Below are 20588 nucleotides of genomic sequence, written 5' to 3' on the forward strand. Positions count from 1 at the left end.
CAATCACATTAATGACTGTCTCGTTTTTACCATTATGCCCCTTAGCGTATTTATAAATGCTTTCCCTCTCTTTCGTTTTTCCGTTTCTGCAATCTTTCAAACTTCTTTTTTCCTTGCTCGTGCTGTATTCCTGTGTTTGAAGATTTCCGCCTTCTCCAACCTTCATTTCTTGGATAAAGGTTAGTTCTGTTTTTTCCATGTCATGCCTTATGTACGCATGTTTTGTATTGTGAGTGGATAGATCGGCTTGTAGATTCTAGCTTCATATCTCTCCTCTTTAGGGGCCGTGTTTTTTGATTTTTCTTTTTCTTTTTCCCTTTTGTAGGTTTCTGCCAATTTTCTTTTTCAAAAAATGGCTTCCGTAGATGTTCTTTCTTTGTGGGTTGATGACACTGTCCTTGGGGAGGAACCCCTGGTCGATGCTGAGTTTATCACTCATCTTCGTACTCATCATCGGCTTTGTACTTCAGAGGAGGACGAGCCAAAATATGAACTGATAATCCCGGGTCCTGAAGACCGGGTCTGTTTTGGGAGAGTTAATGAGGCGGCCCCTCATTTTTTCTTCATGTATGAATGTATGATCACCCGCTTGGGTGTTTTTCTTCCTTTCTCGGATTTCGAGATATCTGTCGGATTTCGAGATATCTGTTTTGCACCACTGTAGAGTTGCCCCTACTCAACTTCACCCCAATTCTTGGGGTTTTTTGAAGATCTATCAGTTTATTAGCCACGCTCTGGACTTTCCGACCTCTTTGAGGATTTTCTTCTTTCTCTTTCATATGACTAAGCCCTTTAGTGGGCTAAACAACAAACAGCAGTGGGTATCCTTCCGAGCTATTCAAGGTCGGAGGATTTTCACCCTTTTTGACGAATCTTTTCATGACTTCAAAAACTATTTTTTCAAAGTACAAGCTGTAGAGGGTCACCATCCCTTCTTCCTTGATGAGCATTCCTCCCCTCGCTTTCCCCTTTATTGGTTGGCGGCCTCCCCTTGTGAAAAGTATGGTCCAGATGACCTGGACGAGGTGGAGGCTGCCATTGTGGGGTTTTTCCGAGAAGCGTGGGGGAGGGCCCCATACTTGGATACCAGAAAAATCCTTCAGGGATCGCCGACTTTTGTTCAATCTCAATTAGGTAGTGCATGCATTCCTGATTTCCGAGTTGTTTCTACCGACTTAAATGTTGCCGACTTATAATTGTTGGTTGTTTTTCTTGTAGATATGGCAAGGAAGAATGCTCAGGAAGCTTTTCAGCGAGTGCAGGAGGCTAAGGCGAAGTCCCGGGCTAGGGCTGGTGGTGCCCGGGCGATTACCTCTCCTCCTCCTCCTCCTCCTCCTAAGAACACGGGCTCTCCTTCTCAACCCATTGTCATTTCTTCCTCCAGTTTGTCCCGACCACCTCCTTCTGCCCAAATTCTCTCCGAGCCAGAGAAGAAGAAGCGCAAGACTTTGGAATCTGGCTCTTCTTCTTTTGATGGTGGGGTTAAGGCGGATGCTCTTGCATTCGTCCGAAAGAACATCTATCCTTTTATAAGTATGGATGATGTTTCTGTTCGAAACCACCTTACCACCATGGCCGAGGAGAGTTTTAGGACAGCGGGTGTTTGTGGCAAACTTTTGGATATTTTTGAGAAGACTCCCCTCAGCTCTTTGGGGGCATCCTCGAAGGTTGAGGAGTTGGAGGGGAGACTTCTTATTTATGAAAAACATGAGAAAGAGTTGAAGGAGGAGAGAGATAAGCTGAGGAAGGAGAGGGATCACCTTAGGGAGGAGGTGGGCAAGCTGCGGGCTCAATGCACTTTGGAGGCGAACTTGAGGAAAACAGCACAAGACAGCTACCACAGCTTATTTCAAGATATTGTGGCTGTGAGGAAGGACTTGATGAATTCTCGGAATGCATACGCCGAGTTGGAGGACTCCATTGCTGATGGGGCCGAGGAGTCTTGGAGAATTTTCCTGGAACAAGTCAGAGTTATCGCTCCTGACTTGGACCTTTCTCCTTTACATCCCGACAAGATAGTTATTGACGGCGCCATCGTTGATCCTCCTGCCCCCGAGGTTGTCTCTAAGTCGGATCTGAAGACTCGGGGGCAGAGGATCATTGAGTCTCCTCCTTGTTCTAAGGATCCTCCGAGTTCTTCCTCCGTTCCTCCGACTGGTCCTGGTGGCGCTCCTCCTGAGTCTGGCAGTGGTGATTCCTCTACTCCCTTGAAAAGATGACTTTATATTTTTTTCTTTTGTGGCTATATGGGGGCTCGGCCTGTGAGTCCCCCTTTTTTTAGACTTATTTGTTGTTTGGTGGTTGTGAACAATTTCCCTTTGGCCTTTTAAGGCCGTAAACAAAATATTCTGATCTGTGCCCTTTTTGGATAAGGGTTTTTAAACAAAAAGTGAATGCCCCCTTTTTTGGATAAGGGTTTAAGTTACCTTGTGCGTGTATGCTTTTCTGTTTTCGATATTTTTGATCTTTTTCGGAAAAACCTATTTGTTTTCTCGCACCTTTTCGTTCAAGGGCTTTTGTGCAGCCTTTGAACTTTTTCCAGGTTTTCCAATCTCTTTTGTTATCCTTTATACTCAACTTTGCTTTAGCGAGTTTCTATGACTTAGGTTATTTTTGCGATGCGTTTTTCTTTTACTCGGAGCTCGGTTTTCTTTTACTCGGAGCTCTTTCGAGTTTGTTTTACTCGGATTTTCATTCGACTTAAGAGTCGGATGGTTCCTGAGTTCTTACGATCAACTCGTATAACCTCTTTACGCCGACTTGTACCTCGTCGTTTTATCCTGACGACCATCTAGGTCGGTTCATGGGATTTTCACGTTTTGTCGAGCTTAAGTCGGCGCGTTTCGTAGAAGAACTTAGAAAAAATAGCAAGAAGGATATTATAAGAGATATTGCAAATGAAAAAGATCTTTATTAATTGGAAGGTACCTTCTTGCTACTAAGGGTCTTGATAGCCTATTTTCCCTTAGCCTCTACTATGATGCCTCGTTAAAAACCCTTCTCCAGAAAAAACCCTTTTGGGAAAAAATCATGAAGTTGGGAAAAGAGTACATCAGGGAGTAGAGTTCGCTTTTAACTGTAGTACCTTTTCATATTACAAGCATGCCACGACCTTGGTAGCTCAGTGCTATTCAGGTCGGTTACTTTATAATAACCTTTCCCTAACACTTCTTTGATTTTGTATGGCCCTTTCCAATTTGCGGCGAGCTTTCCTTCTCCTGATTTGTTGACTCCAATGTCGTTCCTGATTAGGACCAAGTCGTCTGCTAAAAACTTTCTTCGAATGACTTTCTTATTGTACCTGGCAGTCATCCTTTGTTTTAACGCCGCTTCTTTTATCTGGGCTTTTTCTCGGACTTCGGGGAGCAAGTCAAGCTCCTCTTTGTGTCCTTGTATATTTCCGACCTCGTCATGGAGAATTACCCTTGGGCTTTGCTCATTGATTTCTATCGGAATCATGGCTTCTACGCCATAGACTAGTCGGAAGGGTGTTTCTCCTGTGGCGGATTGAGGAGTTGTCCTATAAGCCCATAACACTTGAGGGAGCTCTTCAGCCCAAGCTCCCTTTGCTTCCTGTAGTCTTTTCTTTAATCCTGCCAGTATGACCTTGTTAGCTGCCTCGGCTTGCCCATTGGCTTGTGGGTGTTCCACCGAGGTGAACTGGTGCTTGATTTTTAGACTGGCTACTAGATTTCTGAAGGTAGCATCGGTGAATTGGGTTCCATTATCTGTGGTGATGGAATAAGGTATTCCATACCTTGTGATGATGTTTTTGTAGAGGAACCTGCGACTTCTTTGAGCGGTGATAGTAGCTAATGGTTCTGCTTCTATCCACTTTGTGAAGTAATCTATTCCCACAATCAAGTATTTGACTTGTCCTGGTGCTTGGGGAAAAAGACCTAACAAATCCATTCCCCATTTTGCAAAGGGCCAGGGAGAAGTGATACTGATGAGCTCTTCTGGTGGAGCTACGTGGAAATTTGCATGCATTTGGCATGGTTGGCACTTTTTCACAAAGTCTGTGGCATCTTTTTGCAAGGTCGGCCAATAGAATCCTGCTCGGATTATTTTCCTGGCCACCTTGCTCCGAGATGGTTTCCGCAGATCCCACTATGTACTTCCTCCAACACCTCGGCGGTTCTTGAGGTCGGTACGCACTTTAATAATGGTGTTGATATTCCTCTTTTGTAGAGGACATTTCTCACCAAAGTATAATGCTGTGCTTCCCTTCGGATTATTTTGGCTTCTTTTTCCTCCTTAGGGAGGATGTCGAATTTTAAGTATTCGACTAAGGGATTCATCCATCCGAGGTTTAAGCCGGCTACCACAAGTACCTCTTGCTTGTCTTCTGTTTTTGCTACTGAGGGTTCTTGGAGGGTTTCTTGAATCAGGCTTCTGTTGTTTCCTCCTGGTTTGGTACTTGCTAACTTGGATAGGGCATCCGCTCTGCTATTTAGATCCCGAGTTATGTGTTTGACCTCGGTTTCCGCAAAGTGCCCGAGGTGCTCCAAGGTTTTTTCTAAGTACCTTTTCATATTGGGATCTTTTGCCTGATATTCTCCGCTTATTTGGGAGGTCACCACTTGTGAGTCGCTGTAGATCATCACCTTTGTGGCCCCAACTTCTTCTGCTAACTTTAATCCAGCGATCAAGGCTTCATATTCTGCCTGATTGTTTGAAGCCGGGAATTCAAATTTTAAGGAGACCTCTATCTGGGTTCCTCTTTCATCTACTAATATTATGCCTGCGCCGCTCCCTGTTTTGTTGGAGGATCCGTCTACATAGAGTTCCCATGTAGTCGGTTTTTCCTCTTGTTCTCCTGCATATTCTGCAATGAAGTCGGCGAGGCATTGGGCTTTGATTGCTGTCCGAGTTTCATATCTCAAATCATACTCGGAGAGCTCTATCGCCACTGAACCATTCTCCCTACAACATCCGTCTTTTGGAGGATTTGCTTCATGGGTTGGTTTGTGCGGACTCTTATTGTATGAGCCTGGAAGTAAGGTCGTAATCTTCGTGAGGCTATTACTAAGGAGTAGGCAAACTTTTCAAGTTTGTGGTACCTTAGTTCAGGGCCTTGTAGGACCTTACTGATGAAATAGACCGGGTGTTGTCCGACCTCGTCTTCTCTTATCAGGGCCGATGAGACAGCCCTGTTTGCTACGGACAGGTACAGGACGAGGTCTTTTCCCGGTATTGGTCGGGTCAAGATAGGAGGTTGGCTTAAGAATTTTTTAAACTCTTGGAACGCCTCCTCGCATTCCGGAGTCCATTCGAATTGGCATCCCTTTCTTAATAAAGAAAATAGTGGAAGGGATTTTAGTGCCGATCCTGCCAAAAATCTGGAGAGGGCTGCAAGTCGGCCATTGAGCTGTTGAACCTCTCTCAAACAAGTCGGGCTTTTCATTTCTAGGACGGCTCTGCATTTGTCGGGATTGGCCTCAATCCCCCTCTGTGTTAGCATGAACCCCAGAAATTTCCCTGCCTCGACCGCGAAGGCGCATTTTGCAGGATTTAGTCTCATCCCATGCAACCTTATGGTGTCAAAGACTTGTGAGAGGTCGGTTAAGAGGTCGACTTCTTCCTTGGTTTTTACTAGCATGTCGTCGACGTATACTTCCATCAGGCTCCCTAGATGGGGGGAAAACACTTTATTCATCAGCCTCTGATACGTGGCTCCTGCATTCTTTAATCCGAATGGCATGACCACGTAGCAATAGTTTGCTCTTGGCGTGATGAAAGATGTTTTTTCCTGGTCGGGCCCGTACATCGGGATTTGATTATATCCCGAGTAGGCGTCCATGAATGACAAGTATTGGTATCCCGAGCTGGAGTCCACTAGGGTATCAATACTTGGTAGGGGATAAGGGTCCTTAGGACATGCCTTATTCAAGTCGGTATAGTCGACGCACATTCTCCATTTACCATTCTGTTTTTTGACTAGCACTACGTTGGCTAGCCATGTTGGGTATTTGACCTCTCTGATAAAGCCGGCTTCCAGGAGCGCCTGTACTTGCTCTTCTACTATTAAGGCTCGTTCCGGGCCGAGCTTACGTCTTCTTTGTTGTACAGGTCGGGACCCTGGGTAAACCGAGAGCTTGTGGGACATGAGCTCGGGGTCAATCCCGGGCATGTCGGAGGCCTTTCAGGCGAAGAGATCGGAATTGTCTCTTAGGAGCTTAGTCAACCTTTGTTTTAGAGTTTCCCCTAGGTTGGCTCCTATGTGAGTGTTTTTCCCTTCCTCTTCACCAACCTGTATCTCCTCGGTTTTTCCTCCCGGTTGGGGTCGCAGCTCTTCTCTGGCCCTTGTGCCGCCGAGCTCTATGGTGTGGACTTCTTTGCCTTTTCCTCTCAGATTTAGGCTTTCATTGTAGCATTTTCTTGCCAATTTTTGATCTCCCCTCACCGTTGCTATTCCTCCTGGGGTTGGGAATTTCATGCAAAGGTGGGGGTTGATACCCCTGCTCCAAGGCGATTAAGGGTAGTCCTGCCGATTAAGGCATTGTAGGCTGACCCTTCATCGATGACTATGAAGTCTATGCTCAGAGTCCTTGATTTTTCCCCTTTTCCAAAAGTGGTGTGAAGAGGTAAGAATCCCAGTGGTTTTATTGGCGTATCCCCTAATCCATATAGGGTGTCGGGATAGGCTCTCAGCTCTTTTTCATCTAACCCTAGCTTGTCGAAGGCGGGCTTGAAAAGGATGTCCGCCGAGCTTCCTTGGTCTACTAGGGTTCTGTGGAGATGGGCATTGGCTAGGATCATAGTTATTACCACGGGGTCATCATGCCCGGGTATTATCCCTTGCCCATCTTCTTTTGTGAACGAGATAGTGGGGAAGTCGGGTGTCTCTTCCCCGACTTGGTAGACTCTTTTGAGATGTCTTTTGCGAGAGGATTTAGTGAGCCCTCCTCCCGCAAATCCTCCTGAGATCATATGGATATGTCTCTCTGGAGTCTGCGGCGGTGGGTCTCTTCTATCCATATCATCTCGCTTTCTCTTTCCGTGGCCGTCCGACCTTTCTATGAGATACCTGTCAAGCCGACCTTCTCTAGCCAGCTTTTCTATCACATTCTTAAGGTCGTAACAGTCGTTAGTGGAGTGACCATATATTTTATGGTACTCGCAGTAGTCGCTGCGGCTTCCCCCTTTTTTATTTTTAATGGGTCTAGGGGGTGGCAGTCTTTCAGTATTGCAAATCTCTCTGTATACATCCACTATAGAAGTTTTTAGGGGAGTATAAGAGTGATATTTTCTGGGCCTCTCGAGACCGAGCTCTTCTCTTTTCTTGGTCTCCCTTTCCCTCTCTTTTATTGAGGGAGGGAGCCCAGGTCGGCCGCTCAGGTCCCTTAGTTTTGCGTTCTCTTCCATATTGATGTACTTTTCAGCCCTTTCTTGTACATCACTTAGAGAAACGGGGTGCCTTTTAGATATGGACTGTGAGAAGGGACCTTCTCTGAGCCCGTTGACTAGCCCCATTATGACTGCCTTTGTGGGCAGGTCTTGGATTTCCAAACATGCCTTATTGAACCTTTCCATATAGGCTCGCAAAGACTCTCCGACCTCCTGTTTTACTCCCAGGAGGCTCGGTGCATGTTTCACCTTATCTTTCTGAATTGAGAACCTCATCAAAAACTTCCTTGAGAGGTCTTCAAAGCTGGTGATTGATCTTGGTGGGAGGCTTTCGAACCACTTCATCGCCGCTTTCGATAAAGTGGTCGGGAAAGCTTTGCATCTCGTAGCGTCGGAGGCATCAGCTAGATACATCCGGCTTTTGAAGTTGCTTAGATGATGCTTTGGATCTGTAGTCCCATCATAGAGGTCCATATCAGGGCTTTTAAAGTTTCTCGGAACTTTTGCCCTCATTATGTCCTCGCTGAAAGGATCCTCTCCACCTGGGAATTGATCTTCCTGATCGTCGCGAGAGTTATGGCCCTTGAGGGTGGATTCTAGCTGTGAGAGTTTTCTTTCTAACTATTTTCGCCGCTCCATCTCCTCTTTAAGGTACCTTTCAGTTTCCTTCTGTCTCTCCCGCTCTTGCTCCAATTGTTCCAGGCGACTGTGGACTAATCCTATTAACTCAGCTACGTGGGATGGTCCGTCTTTTCCTGATTCGCGGCCATCTGAGGAATTTACCTTCGGATTCTTCACTCCGGAGGTACCCTCTCTATGTTGGTCGTTATCTTCCTGGTGTTGGGCCAGGTCTTCATTGTTATTGCCTGCGTTCAGATTCTCTTCTTCGGAATCTGTTTCCGCACGGACTTCTTCGTGGAATCTGTCCGCCATCAGTGGGTGATCTCTCGGGTCCCCGGCAACGGCGCCAATGTTACGGTGGGTAACCGGAGATTAATAAGATGGATGGCGTTTGATGGCCCAAGTGTATGAAGGAGGAGGACTCCGGATGGATCTGCAACTCGGGAGGCTCCGTCCGACTTGCACGCGTGAGTGAATGGGGGGTGGTACCTGCAATGACACTCCGATGCCTAAGTCAGCAAGGGTGTAAGCAGGTCTAGAGAGTATTGGGCTTAGAGATACCTGAGGGTGTCAGTGTACTTATAGTGGTGAGCCAATAACCACCGTTGGAGTAGTGCCATGTCTTTAGGGTGTTAACCGTCCCTATTATCTTGGGGAGGTTAAGATATGGCTTCACGAAGCGGTTAGAGAGATTTTAGGGGCGGTTACTCATTTGAATGAGTGCTTATCTGCCAGCTAATCTCACGTCCGACTTCTTTATACCAAGTCGTGGTTGATACCGACCACTTACGTAGAGGTCGGTACTTAGCTAGGCTTAATCCTTCAGATTAGGCCTTTTAGTTGGACCTGGGCCTCTGATATTGGGCCAGGGTATGAACACTTTCCTTGTTTTAGAGCTTTCACTACTTCATAACTATCACTCTATGATTACTTCATTGTAACAACAATGTTTAGCAAATTCTGCTCTCAAATAGGCTGCATATATGCCTGAGCCTCTAAGTGAAAAGGTATGACCCATCTAGCGTGACATCTACAATCTTAGGCTACTCTTATTTCCGTTCACGGGACAGTATCACAAGTGATTTTGTTACGTTCAAAAGATTTTAAAAAATATATATTCTGTAAACAAAAATAAAAAATAGTAAATAAAAAACCAATATTTTTAATATAAATAAAAAATTAATTAATATTAATACAAATATAAAACAAAAATAAAAAATATTAATCACTTAATATTTGTCATTAAAATGCTATTTTTCAATTCTCTTCACACGCCACATTTTCCTCGCCAAGCACATCCAAAGAAAAAATAAGTATAATATTTGAACATTTGAAATTAAAGTTGTCCCAAAGATTTTAATGGTACTAATTAAGTCTCCTAAGATTGGAAAAATTATACTATGTTAGTCCCTGGGCCTTTTTTCTTTTCTCCATCAAATATCGATAAGGACTAATATAATGCACTTTTACCAATCATAAGGATATATCGGGTACAATCAAAATATCAAAGACTATGTTAGTACGTACGACCACGACAAATCTTAAAGACCACTTTGGCCTTTAACTCTTCACAATTGCGACCTTGGGTCCTATAAGCATAGTTATCAAATCCGGGCCAGATTAGTCGGTTTGACCGAAAAATCAGTAAATTAGATTTTAAACCGATCAGACTCGAAAAGTCCGGTCTAAACTGTGATTCGAATCGGACCGGTCGGACCGCTGATGTCAGCATCAGTACATCATTCCATTTCAAAAATTTAGAAAACATGTCAGGCGTTATGGGATTCGAACTACCCAAGACAAGTTTTCCGATTGTAATAAATAATGTCTTTCAATAAATATATTACTAACTATTAAACATATCTTAATTAATAATTTGTGTATTAATTCTTTTAGTAATATAAATTTAAGATATATTTTTTTCTTTTTTACTCTAATAAATAGTGTTCATATTAATTTAATTTATTTTTTATTTTATACTTACTTTTTTCAAAAATTAATTATTTTTTAATTATATATAATTATTAAAATAAAAATTAAATTTTGTTCAATATCTATAAATTAAGAAAGATAAGCAAAAAAATTTTATTAATCAATGACACTTTTGTTATTGATAATTATATGACATCTATTAATATTAATATTTTTTAACATATATTTAAATAATATAATAGATACTAATTAATGAATGAATTAAAAAATAAGTTACTTTGATATAAAAAATTAAATTTTATATAATTATTTAATTATGACTGGGTTAACCGGTTGAACCTGTAATCCACCGGTTGAACCAGTAACCCAGTGACCTAGCCGAGTCGATTGCCGGGTCGGTTCTGATAACTATGACTATAAGGTTGGAAAGGAGAAACTCTACAATGATAGAACATGTAAAATACAGTAACAGGATATGTCTCCAAAGAAATATATATATATATAGTAATAACAAATAAAACAAAAAGGGAAGAGCGATTTCGGCAAGGAAAATTCCTATTATCATACAAAATACAAATAAATGGATGAAGCTGATGATTTACTCTCTTATAAAGATGGTAATTTCCATCTTTCTTCAAGGTGGACAGAAACACAAGTTTACGACTACTATATGTTCATAGTCTATACCTGAAGCTGTAAAATAGGAGTATGAAGGAACAATAGAGACGACTTATGATGGATCCGGATCAAGTTTTGGCACAATGGCAGATTTGAGTTCTAGATGAGAGATACGAACAGCTCCAATAAGCCTCTCCGGCAACTCATCAGGAGTATTTGCCTGACAATAAACAACAATTTTGTCACTCCTATTTGGTATAATGGTAAAAGTTGTAAGTGAACAGTCAAAAATCTCTCTAATTTAACCCAAGAAAAAGGGTCAATAAATTCACCGTCAAAATTACTGCTATAGTTAAGCACTGATTCAGACGAAAGACTTCTAGACTAGGCAAAAAAGCTAATGCATAATATGTAACTGGACTACCGGAAAAGATGACAGGAAAAATTGTAAGAAACTAAACAATAATATTGCTGAACTTGAGGAACTATTTACAACCGCCAGCCTTTAAGGATGAAACCACATGAAATTGAAAAATTAAAAGAAAAATGGTGAAGGGGGCAGTCTTTTATTAATTGGCGAGTCTACATAATGTTATATTAATTACTCAAGTCCAGTCGTTATACTATGGTCAAGATTTAACGTAAATGTAACATCAAAGTCATGATTAATCTTGTGCAACACGAACATGAAAGGTTTACACTGAATGCAACAAGAAAATAGGTTGGTTCACTTGCTATAACTTTTTACAACATAGGGAAACATACCTGTACAAGGAAAGCCATATCAACCACCAACGTTGTAATCACACCAACAACCAGCCCCAAAACTCCATTAGCAACAGTGGAAGAACCAATATCAACATCAATCTACAGATGGAAAATAATTTATTAAACAATTATGGCAGACAAGTAAGGGTATATAGATCATTTATTACTAGAAATTAGGCCACCTCCTGCAACATAGAACAGAAAACACTATATCAAGAAATTAGGTGAAGTTTTACTTCTAAATACTTAGCACCACGAATATAGTTGCAATCAACTGCCTTTCCCAGTAGACAAGGAGTACTACCAACACTCTGGCGCACAATCCACGAGCCCTGCAATTTTTTAGTTGGGACAGAATTTTTAGCGGAAGAATAGTAATAATAGCAAATAGAAGAGGGAATGGAAGAGAAACATAATAGTGTTACAGAAATGCTAGAGAGCCATCAGAATTTGTTGTTTTTGGCCATCACTTTTAGCTATCAACCCAATTTTTTTAGTTTAGTAATTCAACAACATACTTTAGCCCACACTTTTAAACATTAATGGCTAATTGATGGCCAAAAACAATAAATTCTGATGGCCCTCTAGCATTCCTTAGTGTTATATACAAATGTTATAACACGTCCATATAAAGAGATTATTACACAAGACTGCTGCTAGATGGACATGGGGAGGGGAGATAATGAACAACAATTATATAAGGATGAAAATTTACCGACAAAAAATAATAGAAAAAGAATTGCTGAGGCAGTGAAAATTGCCCAATTTGTAATGATGACAAAATTATATATACCTTGGGGACTGATGGAATGAGCTTCAACCTGCTATTTCGGAATTCATCGTCACCATCAACAAAGCGTTGCAAGAGGGATCCAGGAACTAATTCCTTTGTCACAAAATAGAATACCATACTATAGTGTGTTGATCCAGGCACCTACAACCAAACGTGATCGTTAATTTACTGAAAAACTCCAAATTATTAAATCGTAGAGTAGAAACATATGAAGCAAGGAAACCCACTTGAAGATTAAAGATAATGGAGAAAAACCCTTTTTCTGATGCAACCTACATGAACCAAAAAAACCTTTGTCAGCGAAGTCACCAAAGGATAACAATAAACAAGTATTATAACAAAATAAATTGTTTGCAAAATTTATACAAGTACATTTTTCGTATATGCAACGACACAGAGATCATAGAATACGTCTGTAGATTATTTTTTCACATCAGGATAAAATGACAAACCTACATATAAATTGTCACGTAAACAAAATTCAAACAGAGTTTTAATAATACTCACTTGTGCTGCACAACCCTGACGCTTAGCTACATGGTCCATCCTTTTTGAGTCCTTGAACCAATCAACAGCAACAAGATCCAGCAGATGTTTTCCGGCAGGAACCTTGGACTTGTCAAAGCAAAAATGCTTGCTTCTGACTCTAAAGTTATTTCCATCAGAAATTTTCCAGCAATCACGAGCATTATCCCGATCATCACGACGTAAGTTACCCGAAAATGAAGACAAGTCAATTTCATCTGCTGGTTCTTCTTCCAAGACTTTAGTTCCAGAAAGCATTATGATTAGATTTAATCCAGGGTCCACTGAGTGCACAAAATTATCCTTATGACTATAATATTATCTAAAGAAATGATGCATAGGAAGCAGTCGGGGGGGGGAAGGAGGAAGAGGACATTAGAAGTTGTGAACCAAATGCCAAATGTGTAGATGTTAGAATGCAAGCCTAACCTCTTGCTCAGATTCTGCGATTTGAAAATCTTCATCTTCATCAGAATATTCATCCATCAAGGCAGAATTTCTTACTGCAGCATTAACTTGATCAAGAGAATTGGGATGAGCTTCATTTGGTTTCTGACTCTTCTTGGAAGAAACTGATGTCGAGGACATATTTACCATTACAGGGATTCGTGGGGGGGCATTTCTTTCATCTGTTTGGGCAAACCATTCACGCAACCCTGGAAGGGGAAATTAGCAGCATTGCGGAGCATTTTAGAACTAATTGCTCACAGAATTGCCAACAAAATAAAGAGACTTAAAATTGAACAACCTCCCAAATGCAACCTACTATTACCAAAAGATTACCTAAAAGGAGAGTATATAAAAAATAGAAATAAAATAATGGTGACAGAAACAAAACATTTACCATTCTAAGATAAATACAAACCACCTACAAGGCAACTTACCAGCTACACTGTTTAACATTTGACGGAGACAATGCTGCTGAAAAGATGATACGTAGCCCACACCCCATCCCTTCAGATCTATCTGCATAAGATGCTGTACTTGGGTCCTGGGCCTCCCATTGCGAGGTTTTAACGGGGAAATATTAAATCCACCACCTGCAGAAATCAGTTTAGACCTAAAGTTAAAAATGGCATGCTTTTCATCTGTGATTTTAGATGAGATGCATCGCACAATCGAATCAAAATTATCTTTATAATGCAAAAAGAATTCATTATTAGTAATATCTGTAAAAGCAATTGATAGATTCCCCAACATAATACCACTGGTTTTAGGATTCACGAGAGGAAGCATGAGTTTTATAATAATTAAAAGTGCTTGCTTCTAACTCTGAAGTTATTTCCATCAGAAAATAAATTCCTTTCTTAATTTTTTCATTGGAAAATAAATATTGTTACATGAGAGAAAGGGAAAATGCAGAGAATTGAAAGAAAGTACAATAAGGTTAAAAAAATCAAAATAAATGAAAATTATACGCAAGATTGCATCTGAGCAGCCCATGACACACAAGTCAGAAGAGGCACCAACATTTAAAAGAAGAATAAAGAACAAAAAAACCATGGACAGACCATATGCACAGTCCTATTCGTAACAAATTGCAGGCATTGTTACACCCTTGATAATGTGGATCAGTCCAACTGAACAATGGAAGAAAGAGTTGAATCTTACTCTCAATATGTGCACGAACACATCCTGGTTGTGGACCACAGTTCTCATGCTCCCTTGAGCGAAATAAAACAACTACAAGAAGAAAAAAACATTAATTCAAACTCGAAATGAGTACTGTAAGCCACTAGTTAAGGAGCATTTAAATGATTTAATAGCTAATTGCTTAAAGCAACATTTTGAGCTCCAAGTATAACAAAATTATTTACTTTAATTTTGTGTTTGTTTAGTCAACCAAAACCATACTTTAGCAAACTCAAATACTTGCTTGGAATTCCTAATAAGATCCAAATTGCCTACCATAGCTTCCATCATCATTTCGTCGCCAGTAACGTACATAACAAAGATCACGGGGCCACACAAACCTGCCATGATAAACACAACAAACAGGGTTTGTAGCACAGTTACTAACTTCAAATGCAACCATTTTTTTATTGTTTATAAAGTGCTAAATCATATTTTCACAGATACAAAGAAGAAAGAACAATCCAGATAGACACCACAACACCCAGATATTGACGAGAGACCTGAACTTAGGTTTATAAACAAATGTAAATAAAATTGAAACAGAACAGTTTATCAAGCATGTAAATTGGACTTCCTGTAATGATATTTGTATTCCTGTATGCAAAAAACAATTGACCAATTTTACTTCAGTACAAACCACAAATTATCATGAAGAAGAAATTTTTACATTGGGAACCAGTCCAGCTGAAGTCGGTGATAAAGAATTGCTGTGTGCCCATCAACCTCCTCAACTAATCTACCCTCTTGAAAGCTGCAATCCCATCTGCAGGCATGCAAAATAATGAGGCAATTAAAATTTCACAACTGAGCATTGGGACGTCGAATATCCAGCACAAGGTCCAAAGAGAAAATCCACTGGAATCTAGTAAAACTTCAGCCCTTGGAGATTACTAAGCCATAATATTAAACATTACTTCAATGAGATTAACTAAAAGATTAAGCATATAACATGCGATATTTCCAGTTTAAATCCAAAAACAAGCATATATAAGATAACCATCATTACTGCTTTTCGTGGAAAACTTCACAGATAGCAAACACAAATGGTAAGATTCTAGCTCGTTGGCCACCTAAATAGTTAGGTATTCATCATCCTACATATCACTTTCCTTTTTATCTTTTCTCTTTTCATACAAAAATAAGTACTTTTCCTGGGTGAAAGAAAAACAAACCACACCCCTAGTTAGTACCAGAACAATATCCTGAAAGAAAAGTGTGATGTCTAGCATCCTGCTAGCTTAATTTCTCCCACAGTTCAATTTATGCTTTCATATACTATGGCATAGTATACCCACACCCCTAGTTGGTACCAGAACAATATCCTGAAAGAAAAGTGTGATGTCTAGCATCCTGCTAGCTTAATTTCTTCCACAGTTCAATTTATGCTTTCATATTCTTTGGCACAGTATAGCCTAGTGGCTAGTACATACATGATATTCAACAAACTAATCATTTTCTGGCTTTTGAAATGAAAGATCCAACAAATTTGCACCTCTCACTCATTGCACAGAATAACATCAATAATGGTGACGATCTTCAAAGACTTACAGTCTGCCAGCCATAACGACACAAAGCCCTAAGCCACAAGACATCAGCCCCATAAGAACCAAATGGAAGTATCGGGGCCATCAAACACTAAACATTCAATAAATTCCTTCCTTTAGATTAGGGTAATTTTTAATAGGACATCGTCAATTTGATCCATTTTTTTACACTAGGGTCTAGGGCCTCTGCAGGCTTCCCAGCTCTCCTCCTTACATGAACAAAGCATTTTATAGAAGTTTCAATCAACTTCACAATATGTGTTGCTCCATTCTTCACCCAAACAATTTCTTCCTAATATTATATGCTCATCTTTTTGTTATCATCACTTCACTAATCACCTGACCAAAAGTATCTGATATTCCCAGTTGTGCATAAATATAGAAGCAGCTGAATGTGATGCGAACTCCAAGAATGCCCAATTTGCTCCTAGTTCTTAATAAAGGAAAATATTATACCATTTTACGATAGAAGTCACCAAGTTAGATGCATGTGTTTCTAGAGATACTTTTTTTGTTATTAATAGGCCACTAGAAGAGTTCCTAGTGCAAGTGATAATGGATCTCTCAACTACTAAGGTGCCAGGAATTGTTGACTTATCTGGAGCCTTGCCTCAGAACCTCAGACATGCTTTCTGGTGCTTGGCACAACACTGTCCAGGATAAAGGTAAGTTGTAACATTACATGTCAACAGCCACAAATAAAGGCACATAGTTGTGTGTGATATACGGGAATAAAAAGGAAGTTGGCATTGTTAGGCTCTAATACAGTATGGGTTATTTTTTACAGTATATTATTAGTGTGCGCATGCATGCCCCATTGTTTTAATAAGAATAAAGAAAAAATTTGTGCTAACTATGCATGACACCTACTCAAACCGCGTCCCATCCATGCTCATGACAAGCTCAAAAATTTCTTCACAAGTGGCCTCTACTACACCTACTGCCTTCATAGCTCTGCTACAGCTCCTTGGCTGCATAAAGAAGAAAATTTAGGATGATTATGTTTCCTAAAACACTAAAAGGTAAAGGTACACCACAGAGATAAAGACAGGAAATAACATACAAGGTAATCAACTTCAAGAAGTTCTTCAAAAGGTTCTTCAAAAATGCGAAGTCCTGCCAATTTCAGAAGAATGATGAGCACTAAAAATATTATTGCATAACTTCTATTTAATGTCACCAAGGCATTAAATAGCTGTATCATCTAATTAAAGTAGCAAACCGTTTTGGCATTGTAAAAGGCGCCAATGCTTTCTTGAGAAGGCTTGGTTGTTCACATTCTGATTTGACAAATCAGAGTCTATTTCCCTTGTCCAGTCAAATATTGATTCTGGGGGACCTGCTCAAAACGAAGAGATTTAAATATAGAAGCAGGAGTAATTCAAGTTCATCAGCTGAAGGGACAAAAAGCAAACCATTTCCAATAGTTGTCCTCCTTAACAAATTTGGATGAGGCTCATCTTCATCCTCTGGAGCACTGAACCTGTTAAATAAAAGAATATATTGCATATTTTGAATACACAGGAGGTTATTCCAAATAACACTGGGAACACATAACTAACTACAGTAAAGCTATTTGTTCATAAGTGCAAGAAAAAGTGTCAGCAAACAAGTCATTTTTCTTTTTTTGTCTTTAATATGTGTCTCGACAAAAATAATAGTGAGTCAAAAACCAAACACAAGATAGAAAGTTTTTCGATGGACAGAAAATTAGTCAGATTTTATCCCAGAATAAAGACATGATGTATGATTTTGTATCTATTTCCTACTCCAAATTGATTTTTGTGTTTCCCAGTGTCTTCATATTTCTATCCTGAGAGAGTGTTATTAAATGTGGCATATGTAATGTCTCATTGAATTATTCAATAACATCACCAAAGAATGGACATTGAAATGAGCTTAGACAGATAGTGCAAATGATCACAACATTAGGAAACAATGGCACAAAAAGGAAGTTAAACTTTAATGCTGTCATCTTTCAAAAACAATCAAGTATAGAAGGCAGAGCACAAAATACTTACTGGCTTTCTCGATCTGAAGAAGAAGCTGTCTTCCCATTGTCCATCCCAGATTTGTATTCAAAAGAAATATACTTATTACCATTTGATGGTTGTGCTCCTTGATGCTGCATTGGAAGTTCAATAGCATAGACTTACAACTCAGTAAAGCATGTTCTGGTCGAAGTGTCAACTTACATACACAACAGGAAGGACACAACCAACTATGACAAATTTACAGATTTAAGATTACAATGTATCACTTCAGTCATGTATCAAGAAATGCTTCCTATGTTACAAGTCCACATACATCAGGAAGACATGAAGACTAACCAGAAATTTAGATTTTAGAAATACAAATAATTTTCCAAATTTACTACAATGTAATGAAACAGACCTGATCAATGACATACTCGATCTTTTCCTTCCAGATAAGTGCTTCTTGGATGTTAAATGCTGCCATCTGCAACAACAACCAGCCAACACAATATTTACATGGCACAAAGGGAGCGAAACTACTAAAATGAAAATAATGAAGAATATAAGGTGGCATACTGAAATATTCCATTGTAATTATGGAATACATAAATGGCAGTTATATAAATGTGAGTAAAAACCCACTCACCGTAATTCGATGGTACTTTTCTTTCTTGTTGTAAACTGACAAAACATAAACCATCTGCACAAACATATCAATAAATAAATATGGACAAACGGGACTACAATAACCCATCATATGATCTAATGGTCAAATGATTATATATATTTACGTCTTCTGAAGTTGTTCACTAAAACAATTTAAAAAAATGCAAACTACTGTCCGATATATGGATAATCTGGTCATTGAATGAAATGGACAAACAAGTAAACACATAAACCTCTTATGACACTAAATGGGCACTCATGAACTGTATAACTTGGTAGATAGCACATTATATTGATGAAACATGCAGCTCATTGCATCCAAACAAAGAATATAAAATAATACTAATCCTGAAGGCTTTGATCTTAATCAGAATAATGGTGCTAAAGAGGATTAAGAAATTCATACAAATAATATGTTGCAGCTGCATATGCCCGTCTTTTTGTTCCTTATGAATTTCTCCAATTTCAAAAGTAACTGCACAGTTACATTTGGACTGTCCAGCTACCGGCTACATTTGGAGTAGGCTTTAGGTATTTGTCTGGTGAATATTGTTTATGCATGTAAAACATGGAGAACTACTTCAATTAGGTCCAAAGGTTATAGCTGGAATAGGGACAGACAAGACAAGCCTGTCGCAAGTATGCTACTAATATTTAGGCACTTCTTTGGCACCTTTGGATGGATTCTAAAGGTGAATGTGTGGATGTTTAAACAGCAACCAACAGTCCTACACATTCAACTCCAAATTATGTACATTTACCATTACTCAGAAAATTTTGCCAGAGGATCCTTTCACTTTTCTTTGTTTTACATGTCACTTGGTATTTTATGAGCTATATTTGCACGCATAACAGATCATAAATCAGTCCAGCACATCACCTCGCTACCCAATTCACTAGTTACCATTTTGCAAATTCCATTTCCCAGCAGCATTAAACTTATATACAACCAATCTTTTGAATACTCAGCAAGCACAGTTCATGGCAATTAAGATTGCCATTAACATTTGTTATATATTAGCTAACTATATTACAGTTGTTATTATTATATTATATATTATATATAACAATAATAGGAGTACTATCATAAATATAAAATTCCAAAACTCACATGTCCATGATGGGTCTTCAAACCTCTATCCTCCACTCTACAGTTGCCATCAATTAGCAGTGTCTTAATAGGAACCTAACAAAACCAATATAAACAAACAGCTTCACGTTCCCAAGCTTTTTAACCAGTACGCCTTCTCCCATAAAGGAGAAAAAGCCACCGAAAAAGAAATATTCAGAAAGCACAAAGAACTAAACAAACCAAAAAAAATGTCGAAAAGCAAGTATTGAAATGTCCACCCCTTATCCTCCACAGAACAGAGAATAAAGTTTTCTATAAAGTAAATTCTGCGAATTTTAATCAAAGAGATAAACTAACCGAAACTCCTAGCTCAAAAAAAAGATCATTGTTTTTGCACAAACAAAAAAAAATCAAAATCAAACTCAGTTAAAACTGTGAAATCACCTGATTATCCTGCGGTTTCCTCTTGTAATAAGCGAGGAGGCGCGACTCGAGCACAAAGTACCTCATATGAATGAACGATCGTCCGATCTTTCTTCGGCCGTAACGAACCATCCACCCTTCGTACACCACCTTCGACGACATCGTTTTATACACCAACAACGCCGAACAGGAAAACGAAGACGAAATTCAGACTAATATATAAGTGTAAAAATATTCGAAGTAATTCTAAGTTGAGCCGAAAGCTGGAGTGAGCGAGAATCTCTGCTTCGGCGAGATCGTCGGCGAGCTAAGTGACGTGGCGAGTCATCTCCGGCGCCGGAGACGGAGGATCGCGGTACCGGCGATTCAGAAGTCGCAGTTTCGGAATCGCGAGAGAGAGCTTAGTAATTACGACTCGAAGAAATTCGAATTCAGCATTGGCGCTAAGAGGTGAACAGGTTACAGTAGTTGGAGTTGTTCTAGAAGGTTCTTGTTCCTCCTTCTCCGGCTCCGATTATCCGGGATCGGAGGTGGCGAATGGGAGCGCGGAAACGACGACGTATCGGAGCAGAAACGGTGCAGAGAGAGAAAGAGAGTATTGGGAAATTTTTTGAGAGAAAGATTCTACGGAGCACAAGCGAGAGATCCCACGTAAGTTAGAATAC

General features: G+C 39.8%; 1 protein-coding gene across 1 annotated transcript; it reads right to left on the bottom strand.

Moving 5' to 3' along the window:
• Positions 1 to 10609: 10609 nt before the first annotated feature.
• Positions 10610 to 20588, bottom strand: LOC107487126 (protein ENHANCED DISEASE RESISTANCE 2). Its single transcript, XM_052262033.1, has 20 exons — positions 19945 to 20588; positions 19540 to 19614; positions 18409 to 18462; positions 18181 to 18246; positions 17808 to 17911; positions 17202 to 17269; positions 17009 to 17125; positions 16850 to 16902; positions 16657 to 16757; positions 14910 to 15005; positions 14516 to 14580; positions 14219 to 14290; positions 13492 to 13647; positions 13037 to 13263; positions 12590 to 12910; positions 12310 to 12354; positions 12083 to 12223; positions 11526 to 11621; positions 11287 to 11388; positions 10610 to 10741 (listed from the first exon to the last, which is right to left on the bottom strand). Exons 1-20 carry the CDS (start codon positions 20083 to 20085, stop codon positions 10634 to 10636), a joined length of 2208 nt encoding a protein of 735 aa, XP_052117993.1. The 5' UTR covers positions 20086 to 20588; the 3' UTR covers positions 10610 to 10633.

The sequence above is a fragment of the Arachis duranensis genome, chromosome 5 (assembly GCF_000817695.3).
Source record: "Arachis duranensis cultivar V14167 chromosome 5, aradu.V14167.gnm2.J7QH, whole genome shotgun sequence".
In the NCBI taxonomy this organism is placed as follows: domain Eukaryota; kingdom Viridiplantae; phylum Streptophyta; class Magnoliopsida; order Fabales; family Fabaceae; genus Arachis; species Arachis duranensis.

Coding starts and splice junctions, on each gene's coding strand:
- LOC107487126 (XM_052262033.1), bottom strand. CDS start 20,085: ATGTCGTCGAAGGTGGTGTACGAAGGGTGGATGGTTCGTTACGGCCGA. Junction 18,247..18,408: donor AAAAGTACCATCGAATTACG/GTGAGTGGGTTT, acceptor TTGTTGTTGCAG/ATGGCAGCATTTAACATCCA. Junction 11,389..11,525: donor GTGGTGCTAAGTATTTAGAA/GTAAAACTTCAC, acceptor TTCCATCTGTAG/ATTGATGTTGATATTGGTTC.